At 52.6% G+C, this 19,446-nt stretch overlaps 1 protein-coding gene across 1 annotated transcript in view; it reads right to left on the bottom strand.

Annotated features, from left to right (window-relative positions):
* ERGIC1 (endoplasmic reticulum-golgi intermediate compartment 1) overlaps window positions 1–19,446 on the bottom strand; it is a 97,162-nt gene that overhangs the window by 39,242 nt on the left and 38,474 nt on the right. Inside the window, exon 2 of the mRNA XM_066273293.1 lies at window positions 6,676–6,737. Within this exon, the coding sequence (XP_066129390.1) occupies window positions 6,676–6,737 (62 nt within the window). The remainder of the gene's footprint in view (window positions 1–6,675; window positions 6,738–19,446) is intronic.

Below are 19,446 nucleotides of genomic sequence, written 5' to 3'. Positions count from 1 at the left end.
AATATCCAGCCACCCAGCCACATGGGGCCACACGAGCCACATGCTGTTCCCTAACCAGGTGTCTCACTTCTGCTCTTCTGCCTGGAGCGACCATCCCATCTTCCCTCCTCCTCCACAGTCACCTGCTCTGTGTAGTGACCTCTCACTCACTCATCCTTCCCGGCCGAGGCCCAGCCCAAGGGTCCCTTCTGCTGGGACGCTCACCTCATCCCCAGAAGTGGAGTCGGTTACTGTCCCCTCTCTGTTTCCAGCCTCTCTGTGAACACCTCCCGCCTCTTAATGGTTATCCCCGGCGGTTTCTCTTACCAGACTGATATCCCAGAGGGAAAAAGCTCCACAGCTCCAGTGCTCAGCCTGGGGCTAGGCCCAGGGGAAATAGTAGCTGCTGTGTAAGGCAGGGAGTCAGCCTCCAGAGCACTGAACAGAGGCTGCACCCGCCTCAGCTGGGCTCATCACAGAGCCACGTAGCGGGCAAGGGCTCACATGCGGTGTCCCTGGACATAGAGGTTAGGTTACTTAACCTCCCCCTGCCTCAGTTTCCCCATCTGTAAACGGCCACAGTAGTAGCACGTGCCTTGTGGGGCAGCTCTGAGGATGTCCACGCCACAGGGACTGGGATAGAAATCGTGCCTGGCAGGTAATAATGGCTCGACAACTGGCTCATAACTGGCTCATTTATTAGGACTTTCATCACGGAGATGACGTGATACGACAATGGGGTTCACCCTGCATTTCCTGCAGAGAGAGAAGAAGCTCCCGGCCCCACTTGCTGATTCCACTGCATTCTTGACAGCGGGCACCCGGACCGGCTGAGCCATCAAGATGGACACTGGACCCAGCGACCCCACCCTCTTCATCAGCAGTAGTGTTGTTAGCATCACTACCTACCTACCTTTTTTTTTTTCTTTAATTTGTCCACTGATTTGAGAGAGAGGGAGAGAGGGAGAGAGGAAGGGAAAGAAGTATCAACTCCTTGTTCCACTTAGTTGCTCCACTTAGTTGTGCACTGGTTGGTGGCTTCTCGTACATGCCCTAACCGGGGATCAAACCCATGACCTCGACAGAGGACCCTATCTCTCTATCTTAAAATGAATAGTGACAGATGCATTCTGGGTGAGAAAGAATTGGGGAGTAACTCCAGTATCCCCCATGTCTTGGTGTGGTTTGGAAGCTGTGGGGAAGAGAAACGTGCGTTTGTTGGGCACCTGCTCTGTGCCCGGCCATGGGAGCACTAACGGACACCTGGTCACTGCAGACCACCACTGGATGGGGCAGGAGCCCATGCTAAGGAGGCAGGCAGGAGTGGAAGCTCAGAGAAAGGAAGAGACAGGCCCCGGGGTCACACTGGGAAGGGACGCGACTGGAACCTGTGCGTTCCAGAGCCAATCCCTGAAGAAAAGGAACCCCCAGAGCTCAGGCTCCGAGCGAAGGGCCCAGGGACATTCCCAGAGTCCCCCCCCCAAAGCTTCCAAAACCATACCAAGACGTGGGGGACACCAGAATTGCTCCCCAATTCTTCCAAACCGAAAAAGCATGAAAGGGCTTTATTTGGGGGGGGGGGTCAGAGGTCATTCAGGCGTGCAATGAGAAAGGACTCAGGCTGCATCAAAAGGTACCTACTGGGCGAGTCTCTTTCCCACTCCTGCCCTGAGGTGCCACCGTGTCGGCCCAGTGTCCTGCAGGGTCATGTGAGTGCAGACGGATAAATCCTCTTCTCCTCTCAGCACACAGCAGCGGAAGGTACCGCCCCTCCGGCCATGCTCTGCTTGCTCAGCCATCTGCGGCTAAGCAGGTGCCACAGCCCTGTACGCAGAGTACCCAGGTTTGTTTGTTTCTATGGCCTAGAAGTGAATTGCAAATGCCTCCTCCAGCTGCTAAGCAAATTCCTTCGCAGGAACAGCCCAGCTTTCCTGGCTCATGTCCCTCCCTCCCCTTCTCACCTGCAGACTGCGGTGATGTGACGTGATGAACGAGCCCAAAACAATCAGGCACTTTTGAAGGTTAGTGCTGACCAAGGTCTACCCAGGTCTCCTAGCACCTTCCTTGCCTCAAGCCTGCAAAACGGGCCCCTGGGTTCTCCCTCTGTCCAAAGCCGAGGCGCAGAGATGGGCCGGCAAGGCCTTTCTTCAACCTGTCTGCTTCGTTCAAGGCTCTGAGGGAGCCTGGTCAGTGTGGCAGGTGGATGCCACGAGCACGGAGTCTGCTCGGCTGAAACCCAAGTGTCCAACAGCCCCAATCACTCGAACTCGGTGCCTGCTCCTGCCCCGTCCCCAGACTGGGAGGATGGAGACGGTGTCTCAGCATCGCTGCGGCCTCAGGGTCTGGCATGGTGCCTGGCCCAGAGGGGATATGAAATACACCTTTGAATGAATTAATGTAAATCGCGAAGGCCTGGTGGGAGGTAGGTCGGCCAGAAAGGCCGTCAGATACTGAAGGCTCCACGGGGGTCTTTCAATCCACCTTTGGGCAAGACGCTAAGTCTCCGACTCCAGACTTCTTCTGAGACCGACTCAGGCACTGGGCAGTGGGGCGCGACCCCAGGAGAATGCTGGCGAGTGGGCACCCTGGTGCAGCCAGCAAAGGGGGCACTGGACCCAAGACCTGAGACGCTGGGAAGTCACTGACTTTGTCCAAGGCCATGTGACCACTCAAGTGGAGGGGGCAAAATTCAATCCCGACCCGCGAGTCTGCCGCACCCGTGCTGGCGTCTTTACGTACTAACAGCACGTATCACGATGTAAGGAGGTGGTGTGTGTCTGTGCCCGCTCGGCCGTGCCCTTCCAGGACAGAGACCCCAGCCCATTCGTCAGTGTGGTCCCTGCCTGGGCACAGTGCCTGGCCCCAGGGCCTGGCTAATAATATTCGCTCATTAAGTGGCAGCTAAGGGTGGCTCCCCAGGCCTCACGCCTTTCCTCTCGTGCTCGGGAATCGCGGCTGGGCACCCTGTGGCTGGGACCGCAGGATGGAGGTCCGTGTGGCAGTTCCCTCTAACGTTCCAACACACAGGCCCCTGGACCCAGTAATTCCTCTGGTAGGAAAGTTACCTTACAGGAGTCACCGTGCAAGGACACAAAGGGCTATGGACAAGGTGTCTGCAGAGGCAGCACATTGGAATCAGCACTGTGTCCACCCTCGGCAGGCTGGTTACCTAAACAGTGGGTCACCCAGGTATGACGCAGCTGGAAAGAGGAGCATGGTGGCCAATCAGGTGCTGGCATGGAGGCGTCCAGGACAAGTCAGCTGGAAGAAAGGCCAGGAGGTGGCTGGGCACAGATGCGCCCGTCTGGGCCGAGGACAATGATACACGCAGATCAAGGCCCAACTGTCCTTTTAAAAAATTCTAGAAGAGGCCCTGGCCGGTTGGCTCAGCGGTAGAGCATCGGCCTAGCGTGCGGAGGACCCGGGTTCGATTCCCGGCCAGGGCACACAGGAGAAGCACCCATTTGCTTCTCCACCCCCCCCTCCTTCCTCTCTGTCTCTCTCTTCCCCTCCCGCAGCCGAGGCTCCATTGGAGCAAAGATGGCCCGGGCGCTGGGGATGGCTCTGTGGCCTCTGCCCCAGGCGCTAGAGTGGCTCTGGTCGCAATATGGCGACGCCCAGGATGGGCAGAGCGTCGCCCCCTGGTGGGCAGAGCGTCGCCCCTGGTGGGCGTGCCGGGTGGATCCCGGTCGGGCGCATGCGGGAGTCTGTCTGACTGTCTCTCCCTGTTTCCAGCTTCAGAAAAATGAAAAAAAAAAAAAAAAAAATTCTAGAAGAGGCCTGACCTGTGGTGGCGCAGTGGATAAAAGCGTCGACCTGGAAATGCTGAGGTCACCGGTTCAAAACCCTGGGCTTGCCTGGTCAAGGCACATATGGGAGTTGATGCTTCCAGCTCCTCCCCCCTTCTCTCTCTCTTTCTCTCTCTCTCTCTCTCTCTCTCTCTCTGTCTCTCCCTCTCCTCTCTAAAATGAATAAATAAAAAAAATTAAAAAAAAATTCTAGAAGAATACACACCCGATATTTAAACATCCTGACACGGGAGAGACCACAGGAGCTGAGAAGAGGTTTGAGGTGTCAGCTGCTGGTAGGAAGGGGACAGGCCTGATTGAAGTTTTGGGCCCAGATTCATAAAATAATTGATCGGGTAGATGGATAAGCCCCTTTCCTCTCATGTCCCCTGGGTAGCCTTTCCTGGGGACCAAGGCAGAAAGTGTCACAGCTTCTGTGGCCACAGACCCTCACAGGCCTCGGGCTCCAGGAGGATGGTGATAAGGAGAGGGTCCTCCATGCCCTGAGGACTTAGCACGTTCCCAACACTTGACAGGCCGTGAAGTCCTTTAAGCCCCAGCTCAGGAAACAGAGACTCAGAGAGGGGACGTGGCTAGCCCAAGGTCACCCAGCTGCTAAGAGGGAGAATGGGCCCAGCTCTGCCGAACCCCAGAGCCCGCGACGCAGACATCCTGCTGCCTGGCCCGGCAGTGGGGGGACCCCTGAGGTCATTCCCTTAGCTTAGTGGTCCCCAACCTCTGAACCACGGACCGGTACCAGTCCAGTCCGCAGAGAAAGAATAAATAACTTACATTATTTCCATTTTATTTATATTTAAGTCTAAACGATATTATTTTAAAAAAATGACCAGATTCCCTCTGTTACATCCGTCTAAGAGACTCACTCTTGACGCTTGTCTCGGTCACGTGATACATTTATCCGTCCCACCCTAAAGGCCAGTCCGTGAAAATATTTTCTGACATTAAACTGGTCCGTGACCCAGAAAAGGTTGGGGACCACTGCCTTAGCTGACAATAGCCTGCCCTGGGAGGCCACAGCGGACCCCAACCTGAGCACCGGACCCCAGGGCACAGTCCACGGGGAAACTCCCTCCCATACACCAAGCACTGGGGAGGCCAGCGGTGCAGGGAGGCCCACTGAGTCCCAGTCCCCCTCTATCTTTTATGAGCTGTGAGACGCCAGGCGAGTCGCTCTGCCTCTCTGAGCCCATTTCCTCCTCCGGAAAATGAGGTGAAATCATTCCTGCTTCTTGCATGGTTCTTTTGCTCTGTTCTTATTTTTCCTACATAAACTTTGTATTGCGGGGCGATGATAGATAGAAAGATGGTACAGAAAGTTCCCAACACACGCTTGTCCCAGCTTCCCTTGATGTTAAATCTGGTAGATTTGTCAAAGGGAGAGGTTAGCACTGTATAATCCTATTACTGAGTCAGCTACGGACGTGTTCAGATCACCAGCTCCCCCACGAAGGCCCCCCTTCTGTCCCAGGAACTGACCCAGGGCCCCACCCCACTTGGTCACCAGGTGTCCTCAGCCTCGAATCTGTGACACTTCCTCAGCCTTTCCTTGGTTTTTGAGACCTTGCCACGTTTGAAGAGTGCTTGGCAGGTGTCCTGCAGAACGTTCCCCCGGTCCGGAGCTGTCTGCTGCTTTCTCCTGATGAGACCGGGTCGTGTGTTTCTGGGGAAGACCCCGGGAAGTCGGGTGCCCTTCCCATCGCTTCCTACCAGGGGTGCGTGATGTCCACAGGACGTCTCACTGGCTGATGCTGACCTTCGTCCCTCAGTGAGGGTGCTTGCTGGTCCAGGTGTGCCGAGTCTAGTGACTATTTCCTTTCCATCCTCACCTCTTTAAAAGTGAGTCACGCCTGACCGGTGGTGGTGGTGCACTGGACAGAGCATCAGCCTGGGACGCTGAGGACCCAGGTGTGAAACCCTGAGGTCGCCAGCTTGAGCTCAGGATCATCAACATGATATCAAGGTTGCTGGCTTGAGCCCCCCATCAAGGCACATATGAGAAGCAATCAATAAACAACTAAAGTGACACAACAGAGTTGCTGCTTCTTATCTCTCTCTTATCCTGCCTCTCTCTCTCAAAAAAATAAAAACATAAAATTAAATTAAATTAAATAAAAGCGAGTCACTAAGTCCAACTCACACTCTAAAAGAAGAGAATTAAGCTCTCACTCCCGGATGGGGACATATTCATAGATATTATTAGGAATTCTTCTGTAAGGAAGAGTCGCCCCTTCTCCCCCATTGATTTAGATCAGCATGAACTCCTGGGCCTTTTCTTAACTGTTTGGGTGCTAAGCCGATAATGCCCTCGTGTATGTGCAATCAGACGGCCCCAGCTGTGGGCCAGGGTGGCTCCCGTGTCCCGCTGACGCGCCCCACCCTCTGTTCTCTCGGGGCTCCGCTCTGCTCTGCGTTCGGGGCACACAAGGCATCCCGGGCTTAGCTGGGACCCTTCCTGCCCAGCCCTGAAAGCAGCCATTTCTCTAAGGTGCCCCGGGTTCTCTTATTGAAGAATGGCATTTAGAACCCATAATCTGGGGGAGATTTCTAATTTTTTTTTAAATGGTTGAAAAGCATGCTTATGTCAAAAATGCAAAGGGTTTGAAAGGTCTGAAGAGGAAAGTCTCCTGCTGACCCCTGAGCCCCCGTGTCATCTCCAAGGGCAGCTGCTATTCACGGTCTCCGGTGTCTCCTTCCAGCGATAGATGCCGCCTGCACCTCACAGGTCAGGGTGAGGACGGAGGAGAAACCAGGGAGAACAGGAAGGGTCTGCCGAGACGCCTGTCGCTCCTTCCCTCCTCCCGTCTCTCCGGCCCTCCCTGGCCCAGCAGTTCTGCCCGGGGAGTGGGCACCGGGGCGGCGTCAGGGAGGGGGTCAAGGGGCTACTTACTAATGGCCCCGGTGTACGTCGGCTGCGTAAGGTCCTTGGGCACCTTCCTGTAGATGTCAAACCTGCAGAGAGCAACGGGGACAGGGGTGAGGTGGGCACAGAGGGCTGGTCTCGGGCAGCAGGGGACGTGGCTTGGCTGGCATGCCACATGGCTCAGCAAGCCGTGGCTCTTTCCAGAACCAGTTCCGTCAAGCGGCCCGCTCCCCACACTGCCTCGACCCTCATCACTCTTCCTCGTCACACTTATTAGCACCCGAGGGGGCCCTGGCCGACAGTTGGTGATGTTTCTTGGTTGGTCTTTTCCCATCGGAGTGTCACCCCCATGAGGGCAGGAACCTGGTGAGGTTTCATCCCCGCCCCCTGCCACGTCCCCAGACCCTAGCATGGGCCTGGCACATAGTAGGCACTCCACAGCCATTTGTGGAATGAACTGAGCCCACGTCAGGCTTCTCTGACGCTGAAGGACACAGGGAAACGCAGTCTTTCCTGAGTGCTACGGCGTCAGTTCTCCTCCTTGCCCTCCGGTTCCCGCTCCCTGCTTCCTAGAGATTCTTCTCAACGCCAAGGCACGAGGTGACCACCCTGCCCGGGACCCGCTGTCTCAGCACCCGCTCCCGATGGCTTCCACCCCAGGCACAGAGCGATGCCTTTCTTTCATAGGGATCCCATCACAGTAGACAGGGGTTGTGGGGTGTGGTGGAAGGATTTGGGGTTTGGAACTCGGACAGACTCCATGGGTTTAAATCTGGCCATCTGTTTAAAACGTTAAGGCCCCGAATCAGATCGCCTTGGGTGCCAATCTTGGCTGGTCTTCTTCCTGTCTGTGTGACTTTAGGCAGATAACTTCACCTCTCTGAGTCTCCGTTCCCTCATCTGTAAAAATGGGGCTATTATTACCAGACCCGCCAGGCTACGGAGTTAAGTAAGGGACATAAGCGTCTGGCAGATTTGACCCTGAGTGTTTACAGCGGAGGCTCCTCACGCACTTAGCTTCCTCCCCTGCACCTGACCCCGAGCAGACAGCTCCCACACAGGGTTCTACCAATGGAGCTGTAAGTCCACGCGCAATGTTCCCAGGCTCTCTGGTTAGAGCCCGGCTTGGTACAGAGCCACTACTCTGGCCCTGTGGGTGACGGGCTGGCGTGTGGCTCCCCTTCAGTGATTGGGAAACAGCTGGCACAGTGCTGCCCCGATGCAATGATTTAGAAGTCTTGTGTAAGATCTGACACTTGACTCCTATGTGCTCACTCTAATGACACGTGACCTGTGCTGGTTTCCTAAGACCTCAGGGGAGAAACAGCTCCTGCAGCCCGCCAAGTTAACAGGTAGCACTTTCTCTCCTGCCTGCTCAGCCAGGTGCTTGGGCCCCTAAGGGCACTAGAAACTGGGGCTGGGAGTGAGTGTGGGGGGACCATGTGACTCAACCACCCGTAACTACTCACCTCCCTTATTCTGAAAGTGCTAACCCCTTTATGCGGGAGGCACATAAGAGGTAAGAGCGGTGACTGCAGCGTCAGCCTGCGCGGGCTCAAATGTGACTCAGTCCCTCACTGTATGACCTGGGGCACGTCACTTACTTACCCTACCTAGGCCTCAGTTCCACCGTCTGTAAAATGGGGCACCGATGGTAATATCTCACAGACAAGGGTTAGGACCAGATGCATTTGAGCACATAAAGCACTTAGAACTGGCCTGGCGCCCGGGAAGCGCTATTTGAGTACTGCTGTTACCATTACTGACACTGCTATTTGAGTAACATTTATGAGCACTTACTATGTGCTGGGCCCTGTTTTAGGCACTTGGGACATGGAGATAAAAATCAGGCCCTGCATGCCTGTGGTTTAGCAGCAGAGACAAAGGAAATGGAAGAAGAATGCAGGAATGCTCCATCATGGGGCCAGCTGGAGGCGCTAGAGAGCCCAGACAGGGCACCTGGGGAAATCCAGGAGGCTTCCTACGGGAGGTGATCTCTGTGTTTCTTTGTTTGTTTAGGTGAGAGGAGGGGAGATCGTGAGGCAGACTCCCACATGCACCCTGACCGGGATATACCTGGCAACCCTGTCTGGGGCCGATGCTCATGTACTGAGCTATCTTTAGCACCTAAGGATGGCGCACTTGGACCAACCAAGCTATTCTCAGCGCCTGGGGCCATGATTGAACCAATTGAGCCACTGGCTGCAGGAGGGGAAGAGGGAAAGAAGCGGAGCTGGGTGGGGAGAGAAGCAGATCTTTGCTTCTCCTGTGTGCCCTGACCAGGAATCAAACCCAAGACGTCCATACGCCGGCTGATGCTCTATCAACCAAGCCACCAGCCAGGGCCATGGAGGTGATCTCTGAGCAGAGCAGGAGGATGGGAGGAAGGTGGGCGCAAAGAACAGCCCACATAGTGAGAGCAGCAAAAGCAGAGACCAAAAGAAGGGTTCATCCCGGTAGGCCAGAAGTTTGGTTCACTTGCACAGGGTACTAGGCTTCGGAACAGAGGGAAAGGTCCCTGGGGAGGTGGGAGGGGCTTACGATCCAGCTTCCTGGTCCACTGAATACCATTCACCATCATCCAGGGCCCATAGGCAGAAATTGGGCCTCACAGTTTAAAAAAACACATGAACCATCATTTCAAAACTGGGAGTTTTATGGGAAGTCAGAGGCTGTTTAGGGTGATGAGGTGGGAGGGGCCCAGGGCAGAGTATCAGAGCCGGGTAAGGGTGAGGAGGGAGAGACGGGAGGTTGTTATACAGGGGAACTGATTAAATAAGTGAATACAGTGATGATGGTGGGGGCCAGGGCTGTCAGGGGAAGAGCACACGGAGGAAAACGCAGAATAAACCCTGTAGTGTTAGCATGGAGACGGAGGAATCGCTGTGAAGAACTCATGATTCTCAACAAACATGATACAGAAATGTCCACGTGGATGTATACACATCACATATACATACAGTAGTTCCCAGCTCGTTCCTTAGAGAGTGACACAGGAACTGTGACAGCCAGATAGTAATGGGTGCATCTGGGACTGAAACCTTGGATTTTACATATTATTATTTGAAAACAACAACAACAAAAAAAAAAAAACACAGCCTGACCAGGTGGTAGCGCAGTGGATAAAAGTGCCGGCCTGGGACACAGAAGACCCAGGTTCAAAACCCCGAGGTCACCGGCGGGGCGCGGGCTCACCAGCTTAAGCCAAGGTCACTGGCTTGAGCACGGGATCATAGACACAACCCCATGATCGCTGGCTTGAGCCCAAGGTCGCTGGCTTGAGCAAGGGGTCATTTGCTCTGCTATAGCCCCCCGTGTCAAGGCACAGATGAGAAAGCAATCAATGAACAGCTAAGGTGCCGCCACGAAGAATCGATGCTTCTCATCTCTCTCCCTTCCTGTCTGTCTGCCCCCTCTCTGTCTCCGTCTTCCCCCCCACATACACACACAAAAATCAGCTTCTTAGAGAAATGGCTAATTCTGGGGTTGGGCAGGGAAAATACAAGAAGCATTTGAAGCCTCAGCTTATGTCAGAAAGCAAGAAGTGTTCAGAGAATGATGCGGACACACTGAAAAGACAAGCAGCCAAGAGGGGCTCCCACTGGCCGAAGAAAGGGCAGTGTAAACACTAAAGTCAATAATCATAATAAGAGATTATAACCCACTGGATAAAATAGGAAGCCCAGAATCTATTTAGATATAAAGAAATCGAATAAATCAGAAATCTGACGAGGAACAGGACATTTACATACCTTCAAAGGACCTCCCCATAAAATCCTTGTTAACTGCAAAAGGAAAAAGTATAACTTTACAGTGGGAGGGGCGTGGCAGACATCATCATCACCAAGTGACCAGGGTCACTGGTAAGCAGACGTGTCATGTGCCTCCTGATATGACGTTCTGGGGAGGGCACACAGTCACACCTGTGGAGATCCTGCCCCAGACGCACAACCTCAAACAAACCACAAGAAAACAACGGACAAATCCACACGGAGGGTCATGTTACAAAATGACTGGCCAGCGCTGGTCAAAAGTAGCAAGGTCATGACAGCAAGTAAAAACTAAGGAGCCATCAGAAATTGGAAGAGACGGAGACATGACAACCAAATCATGCAGAATTTGAGGAAGATCTGTAGATTAGCTAATGGTACTGGATGGTGCTGTCTTCCTGGTTTTGATAATGGTATTGAGTTATATAAGATGTGACCATTTGAAGAGACCGGGGTAAAGGACACATAGGAAGTTTTTGTATTGTGTGTCAATTTTTATTTTTATTTTTTGCAAATCTGAAATTATTTTAAAATAAAAAGTTAAAAATATTTTTTAAATTCAATGGGGCGGGGGATTTCATATAAAAATCCCACACAGCCTGTGCTCTCTTCAAACTTGCCTGGTCCCTGCAGGCATCTGAATTTGAAGGGCTGGCTTAACAAATGTTTGCCGAGTGTATGTACTTGGTGTTAGGTGTTAGGTACAGTATGTCTTTGTCGGGGGCAGAAGGTCAGGTGAACAAAGGTCTAAGAGAAGAGGTTAGAGTTGGACTAAACTACGGGAGCCAAGGCAATCAAAGGAGGCAGGTGCTCCAGAAAGAATGAATGACGTGAAACCAAGATCACTGCCAGGCTGTGCTGGGCTCTTTCACGCGCATGTGTGAATTTAATTTTCACAAGAGCCCTGGGAGACACTGATATCTCATTTTCCCAGGGAGAAGCAGAGGTTTGGCCAAGAACAACTTGCTCGAAGTCACCAAGCCTATGGTCAGCAAAGCTGGGATTTAAAACCAAGACTCGGTCCACAGGCCACGGTCCTCCCACTGTCCTGTACTTGCGGGAATCCGTTTAGAGCTCAGTTATTGAGAAGTGAAAGTCTCAAGGTTTTGTTAGGTGCTGCCTCAGAGCGAGTAGGAGCCTGCTGGAAGACAGGGACCAGTTCAAAATACATCAGTTCATCCACAGATATTTACTGAGCACCGACTAGCAGTGTTCCGGATGGTATTGGTCCAGGTAGACGCAGGCCCTGCCCTCACGAAGCTGCCAGTCTATCTACGCCTTTGGCTCCCTGTCTAGGGCCACCTAAGCAGAAGGTCCTCTCATAACGATCCCATTCCCACGCCACAAAATCCAGCTGCGCAGGGGTGGTAGGGTAAAGGGAAAGCTGAAAAAGACCCTGGGTTCAGGGCTGACCACAAGACAAGTGAGTCAGCAGTGAATGTCACTAAGAAAATGGGCCACAGGGAAGACGGTGAGAACCCAGGCATGTGACAGACTAGGAAGTGAGCCGTCCTCTTTGGCTCACATTAGTCAGCCCCTCACTGCAGTGATGTGGTGATGAGATTAGACGTGGCCACTCGCTGTCAAAAGAATGTGGAAGAAAGGGCAAGGGGCATGGGGGGAGGGGAAAGGGATGCTTTGTGCACATCAACAGAGTACGCCAGGCTCACACTAGGCCCTTGACCAGCACGGTTCTCATCTAGTGATCTCGGCTTGTATCTCGGCTAACCTAAGAGATAGGAATTGTTAGCCCATTCTACAGATGAGGCTCAGAGAGGCTGGTCACTTGGCGAAGCTCGCACGCCTATGCGCCCCACAAGGCTCTGAATCCAGGCCTACTGTATGTCCTTGCTGCCCTCAACAATGTGGGGACAAACCAGCACCATTCGGGTGGAAAACACGTCTTAGGTAGAACGATTAAGGAACTGGGATGGCTGGGCCTCGAACAGAGAGAGCCAAAGCACGGTTTCTTTAGGGCTGTCGTCCTCCGACCTCCCACTAGACTGAGTTTCTCAAAGGGCAGGACCCGGCCTCCTTGCTGCCCAGGCCTGCCCGATCCAGGCCCTTGGGGAACTGACCTGAGTGTGTCCAGGAGTGAATCTGCACAGATCCGGCCCCTTTGGCTGGACTTAGGGACAACATTAGGATGACATGGATGGTGGGGAAGCTGGGTGACAGGTCCTCAGGGTTTCTTCTGGTTTTGTGGCTATTTGGAAAATTTCACTTTAAAAAAAAAAAAAAAGGCAAAATGGGCTTAAATTAAAGCAAGAGAACCATCAACTGGACCTTGGAAAGCCTGGCCTGGCTGCTAGGAGAACGGGACCAGGGACTGGAGCAAAGTGGGCCCGAGTGTTATCACCCGCTGGGACAGGTCCGAACTCGAAGACTCCCCACTCCCGCCGCCCCAGGGCCTCCTGCTCTCAACGCTCTCCACTGCCAGGTGGGGAAGGCCAACCCATTCATTTTGCAGATGAGAAAGCGGAAGCCCCAAGAAGAGGCCTGGCTGGCCCAGTTCAAGGTCTAATTCAACTCAAGAGTATTTAAAACCAAAACAAGCCAGTAAAAAAAAAAAAAGCTGGTGAAATCCCTGCTGTCGCTTGTGATCTTGAAAAGTCATATACACCAGGCCCTGGCCAGATCGCGCAGTTGGCCCGAGTGTCGTCCTGAAGCGCAGAGGGTGCCAGTTCGATCCTCGGTCAGGGCACATGCAGGAACAGGTCGATGTTCCTCTCTCTCTACCTCTATCTCGCCCCTCCATAGAGATCAAGAATCTGGATGAAACAGTCTCTCCCTCTCCCTTTTTGCACTGTGCCCAAGAAGGCAGAGCTTACTTGGAAAGAACTGGGCCAAGGACCCAACAGGGGAAAAAAAAAATGTCAACCTGGACTTGTGACTTACTCCAGAGGTACAGTAAGTACAGGTGTCCCTAGATTCATCAAAAAGGTGCTAAGCCAGGGGTCTCAAACTCAACTCAGCATGTGGGCCGCAGAGCAAGATCACAGCCCTTCGGCGGGCCGTACTATGTCTACAAAAGGCAACTGTTACGCAACACTTTTCAGTGTCACAAAACGACCAGAAACTGTAGTTCGCATCACAACTGCTGTTAACTAAGCTAATATCTAGCTAGGATGTTAGAGAAATGAAAAATGCAAGTAGGCCCCTAGGCTTACTTAATTTTATCCAAAATATTTTGAACTTCGTGGATTAGTCTGCGGGCCGCACAAAATTGTTCGGCGGGCCGCGAGTTTGAGACCCCCTGTGCTAAGCTCTGGTGGGATAGCTGGGGGGGGGGTGTTAAAGAAGCATCATCCTGACACGCAAAAGGTGCCGGTTCCGTCCCCGGTCAGGGCCTGTACAGGATCAGGTCGACGTTCCTGTCTCTCTCGCTCAAACCGATCAATCAACTATTTTTTTTTAAGGGTGCTGAATCCGTGCCTCTAACTTCATTATTCTTTAGGCTACAACAAGTTCCTTTAGGAGAAAACATACATGGGCACCAGAAGTCAATGAGCACATAGTACTGACCTAACAGAACTCGCCTTACAGATCCCATCGAGCCTACAGGGTGAGGGAGGCCGCACAACCTCACCTAAAATAAACAGGCATAAGTCTTCTCCTGTTCCCGAGCTAGGAACTGCCACTGGAAATGTCTGACTAATGGGTTTCTTCTGTCATTTCTTTTCATAGCAGAATGCCTCAGCTTTGCTATTTTAACTTCTGCTGCTTGGGACCTCGCTTCGCCCCAGCTCTCGAAGGTGAATCTCAGATCACTCTGTGGTTCGCCATGTGTGGGCGGCTACCAGGCAAGCGCTCGTGATGTCACTGTTTCCAAGGCTTCATGAAATTAGACGCCATTTAGGAGCAAGTCATTGGAAGTGGTGGGTCATTCGTCCCAAAAATAGCCAGGAAGGGTTTTCAGTTGGCGCTTCAGCCCGGTGAGCCCCGCCCGCCAGCCCATCAGAGCCCTCAGAGCCAAGTGCCAGGGCACGAGGTGAAAAATGTGCTTGTTTGTTCACTTGCTCATTTCCTCCACCTTCCTGAGAACCACGTGTGTGTGGGTGTGCACGCACACGCGTGTGTATCCACGTGTGCAGGTATGCGCCCCCTCGAGAGCCCCCGGAGGTAAATGAACGCACCAGAATGGAGCCCTACGGGCACCGGTTCTAATGAGCCTTAGAATCACTCTCACTGCTGCCCCCCCCTTCTGTCCTTGACATTCAAACAGCTAACATGAGCTCACACCACTCCTTCTGTTACACGGAAGGGAAGAAAATGTCTGTCTCCCTCTCCAGCCCGGCTAGAGGAGCATTAACAACAGCAGCAATCACACCAGGCGGCGGCTGCCCCCACGGCGAGGGCTTGCGTGTGGCACATGCCACCACCCTCGCCATGTCCCTTGCCCGAGGTGAAGCGTGTGGATTCCCTCTCGTAGTCTGGCTCCAGGGCACTCACTTCTAACCACTGTGCCACGGGACTACCTGGGGCAGGGGGACGACCTCCTGCATTGGCAGGTTTGGGCGATGACACCCTGGGAGCACACACCAACAGATGCACAGTTTCCTCCCTCCAGCCCGTCACCTACGGCTCTCTCCCCAAACCTCGGTGCCCACGTAGAGGGCTCGCTCTACAGCAGGGGTCTCAAACTTGCAGCCCGCCCACCAATTTTGTGCGGCCGCAGACTGGCCCGCAGACTAATCCACGAAGTTTGATTAGTCTGCGGGCCGCACAAAATTAGTGGGCGGCCGCAAGTTTGAGACCCCTGCTCTACAGGGAAGCCTCCCAGCTCCGACCGCCTCCGCCTGTCACCCCTCCCTCCCATGTCAGAATACCCTCTCTGCCCACAGAGTCCCACCCTCTCCCCTCCTCGCCTTCCCTCAAAAGCCGCCAAATCTTCCAAAGAGGGGGAGGAATAAATCTGACCACTGAACTTCTAGAAGGCCTCCCACCTGAGGCAGCCTCCCCAACCAACCTCCCTGGGCTCTAAGAATATATATTCCTGGCCCAGCCCCAAGCTGGCTGCCAGGGTCTTCCACTCCGGCTGGGCTGGGACGGGTCAGGTTTGTACTTGAATCTTTTCCTGTGGGGCTGTGCAGGGCTGGGCCCGTTAGGGGCATTCGATAAATTCCAGGTGAGAATATGCAGTGACATGTGCACGGGGCTACTGACCACAGCACCAGCTGTAACAGCAAACGACTGGAGGCCGTCCAAACGTCCACCCAGGGGGACTGGTTCATGAACCACAGCCCATCCGCAAAGCAGCGGGGGGCCACGGTTGTAAAGGGGAACGAGGAAGTCTCTATACAGAAAGGGAAAAAAGCAAACTGCGGAACAGCACGTTCTGTTCAATTTTATGTATGTGCGTGCATGGATGCGTGGGGGTGGGAATGGGGGTGGGGGTGGGTAAAATAAATTTACATCCTCGGCTTGCTTCTTCCGAAAGAAACAATAGGAGGTGTAACCAGGAGCTAACATAAATGGTTACTTCGACTATTCTTAGGAGATGCATAAAAACGATGAAATATTTAGGGATACATTTGACAGAAAAAAAGGACAAGACCCATATATGGAAAACTATAAAATACGGATGACGGAGATTTTAAAAAGACCTAAATAAATGGAGAAATATGCTGCGTTGATGGGCCAGAAGACTCGGTGTGGCATCCCTCCCCGAGACTGATCTGCAGTCAGCTCAACCTCAGACCAAGTCCGGGCCAGCACTTCCGTAGAAACTGACGAGTCGATTCTGAGCTTCAGATTCCGAACGACTCTTAAAAACAAAGTTGGACTTGATTTCTAAGACTCGCTATATATCTTCTAGAGAAAAATGAGAAAACCTTTGTGATCTTAGATTAGGCAAAAAAAAAAAATCTTTTAAAATTTTTTATCAATAAGACACTAAAAGCAGGATCCATTAAAAAATTGATAAGTAAAGCTTCATCAAGATGAAAACCTTCTGCTCTTTCAAAGGTACTATTAAAAAGAATGAAAACGGTAGAGCGTCGGCCTAGCGTGCGGAGGACCCGGGTTCGATTCCCGGCCAGGGCACACAGGAGAAGGGCCCATTTGCTTCTCCACCCCTCCGCCGCACTTTCCTCTCTGTCTCTCTCTTCCCCTCCCGCAGCCAAGGCTCTATTGGAGCAAAGATGGCCCGGGCGCTGGGGATGGCTCTGTGGCCTCTGCCTCAGGCGCTAGAGTGGCTCTGGTCGCAACATGGCGACGCCCAGGATGGGCAGAGCATCGCCCCCTGGTGGGCAGAGCGTCGCCCCATGGTGGGCGTGCCGGGTGGATCCCGGTCGGGCGCATGCGGGAGTCTGTCTGACTGTCTCTCCCTGTTTCCAGCTTCAGAAAAATGAAAAAAAAAAAAAAAATGAATGAAAAGACAAGCAACAGACTGGGGGAAATATATGAGAGCTATGCATCTGATAAGAGATTTATATGCGGAATCAAGAACTCTCAAAACTCAGCAGTAAGAAAACAAATGAGCCTGACCAGGCAGTGGTGCAGTGGATAGATCATCGGACTGGGATGCGGAGGATCCAGGTTCGAGACCCCAAGGTCGCCAGCTTGAGTGTGGGCTCATCTGGTTTGAGCAAAGCTCACCAGCTTGGATCCAAGGTCGCTGGCTCGAGCAAGGGGTTACTCTGTCTGCTGTAGCCCCACAGTCAAGGCACATATGAGAAAATCAATGAACAACCAAGGTGTCGCAACGAAAAACTAATGATTAATGCTTCTCATCTCTCTCCGTTCTTGTCTGTCTGTCCCTATCTATCCCTCTCTCTGACTCTCTCTCTGTCTCTGTAAAAAAAAAAAAAAGAAAACAAAACGACCCATCGAAAAACTGGGCAGGCCTGACCAGGCGGTGGTGCAGTGGATAGAGCGTCGAACTGGGATGCCGAGGACCCAGGTTCAAGACCCCGAGGTCACCAGCTTGAGCACGGGCTCATTTGGTTTGAGCAAAAGCTCACCAGCTTGAACCCAAGGTCACTGGCTTGAGCAAGGGGTTACTCGGTCTGCTGAGAGCCCGCAGTCAAGGCACATATGAGAGAGCAGTCAGTGAACAACTAAGGTGTCGCAACGAAAAACTGATGATTGATGCTTCTCATCTCTCTCTGTTCCTGTCTGTCTGTTCCCATCTATCCCTCTCTCTGACTGTCTCTCTGTCTCTGTAAAAAAAAAAAAAAAAAAAAAAAGAAAAGAAAAACTGGGCAGAAGACTAAATAGATAGTTCACCAAAGATTTACTGATGGCCGATGACCCCACGAAATGACGCAACCATCAAAGTCATTGCAGAAATGCAAATTAAAACCACAGAGAGATACTACTCCATACCAGCGGTTTTCAGCCAGTGTGCCGTGGCACACGGGTGTGCCGCAAGAACTTTGAAAGCATGTAATCCTCAACCATTTAGTCAGGGGCACTGACCTCTTTTCCCTTAGACTGTCAAATACAAAAAAAAAATAAAAAGACAACAGCCAACACAATAGTCATCCAGTATGAATGAATCAAAATTATACCTATTCTTTGGTCAGATCGGCAAAACAGCTGTATTTTTTGGTACGCCACGGAATTTCAGCAATTAGCTTATGTGGGCTAAGAGATGAAAAAGGCTGACCTATACCTATTAGAAAGGCTAAAGTGATAAAGGCTGATCACACCGAGTGCTGGTGAGCAGGTAGAGCAAATGGGACTCTCAGACAGCGCTGGTGGGAAAGAAAAGTTGTACAACTACAATGAAAGGGAGTTAGGCAGATTCTTCACAAGTTAAACATATACCTATCTCATGACCCAGCCTTTCTGCTCCTCAGCATGTCCCCGAGAGAAATGAGAGCATACTCCCATATAAACACATGTCTATGAATATTCACGGAGGCTTACTCTGTGATGGCCACAAACTGGAAAAACCCCGAATGCCCGTCAACAGGCAAACGGACAGATGATGTATGGCGTGGCCCTGCCATGGACTACTGCTCGGCAATGAAAAGCAAAGGGGGCCCTGGCCGGTTGGCTCAGCGGTAGAGCGTCGGCCTGGCGTGCGGGGGACCCGGGTTCGATTCCCGGCCAGGGCACATAGGAGAAGCGCCCATTTGCTTCTCCATCCCCCCCTCCTTCCTCTCTGTCTCTCTCTTCCCCTCCCACAGCCAAGGCTCCATTGGAGCAAAGATGGCCCGGGCGCTGGGGATGGCTCCTTGGCCTCTGCCCCAGGCGCTAGAGTGGCTCTGGTCTCGGCAGAGCGACGCCCCGGAGGGGCAGAGCGTCGCCCCCTGGTGGGCAGAGCATCGCCCCTGGTGGGCGTGCCGGGTAGATCCCGGTCGGGCGCATGCGGGAGTCTGTCTGACTGTCTCTCCCCGTTTCCAGCTTCAGAAAAATACAAAAAAAAAAAAAAAAAAAAAAAAAAAAGCAAAGGGGTATTGCTATGAGCCATAATACGGATGGTTTGCAAAATAATTAGTCTGAATGAGAGACAAACCGGGTTCCCTACAGTATAACTCCATCTATATAAAATTCCGGAAAGTACAAACTAGTCGAGAGGGACAGCAGACCATCAGCTGCCTGGAGACAGTGGAGGGGAGGGCACGAGGAAAGCCTGGGAGGTGATGGCTCTGTTCACTCTCTCGGCTGTGATGATGGTTTCGGGGGTATACACATGTCAAGTTTCTCAAAGTGTATACTTTATGTCAAGCTTATTTTATGTCCACTATACCCCAATAAAGCTGTTGGAAAAAAATCAGAAACAATAGCCATCAATAAAACACACCCTATTAACACGTGGACTTCCAGCTCTGTATTCTAGTGCGATCTGTTCCTTGCTCCCAGCTCAGGCCCTTTGCCCTCGCTGTTCTATCTGGAACGTTCTTCCCCGAGACACCGGCATGGCTTGCTCCTTCCCTTCACTCAGGCCTATATTCAGGTGTCACCTACTCAGAGAGGCCTGTCCTGGCCACCAGATAAAACACCACTGCCCTCAGCCTCCTTTCTCTGCCTTTTCTTCATGGCATCCGAGACCACTGCCCGACACCGCACTGCGCTG

The sequence above is a fragment of the Saccopteryx bilineata genome, chromosome 4 (genome assembly GCF_036850765.1).
Source record: "Saccopteryx bilineata isolate mSacBil1 chromosome 4, mSacBil1_pri_phased_curated, whole genome shotgun sequence".
NCBI classification, from domain to species: Eukaryota; Metazoa; Chordata; class Mammalia; order Chiroptera; family Emballonuridae; genus Saccopteryx; species Saccopteryx bilineata.
The sequence above is the reverse complement of the archived record's forward strand: the minus strand, read 5'-3'. Positions and strand labels throughout refer to the sequence as shown.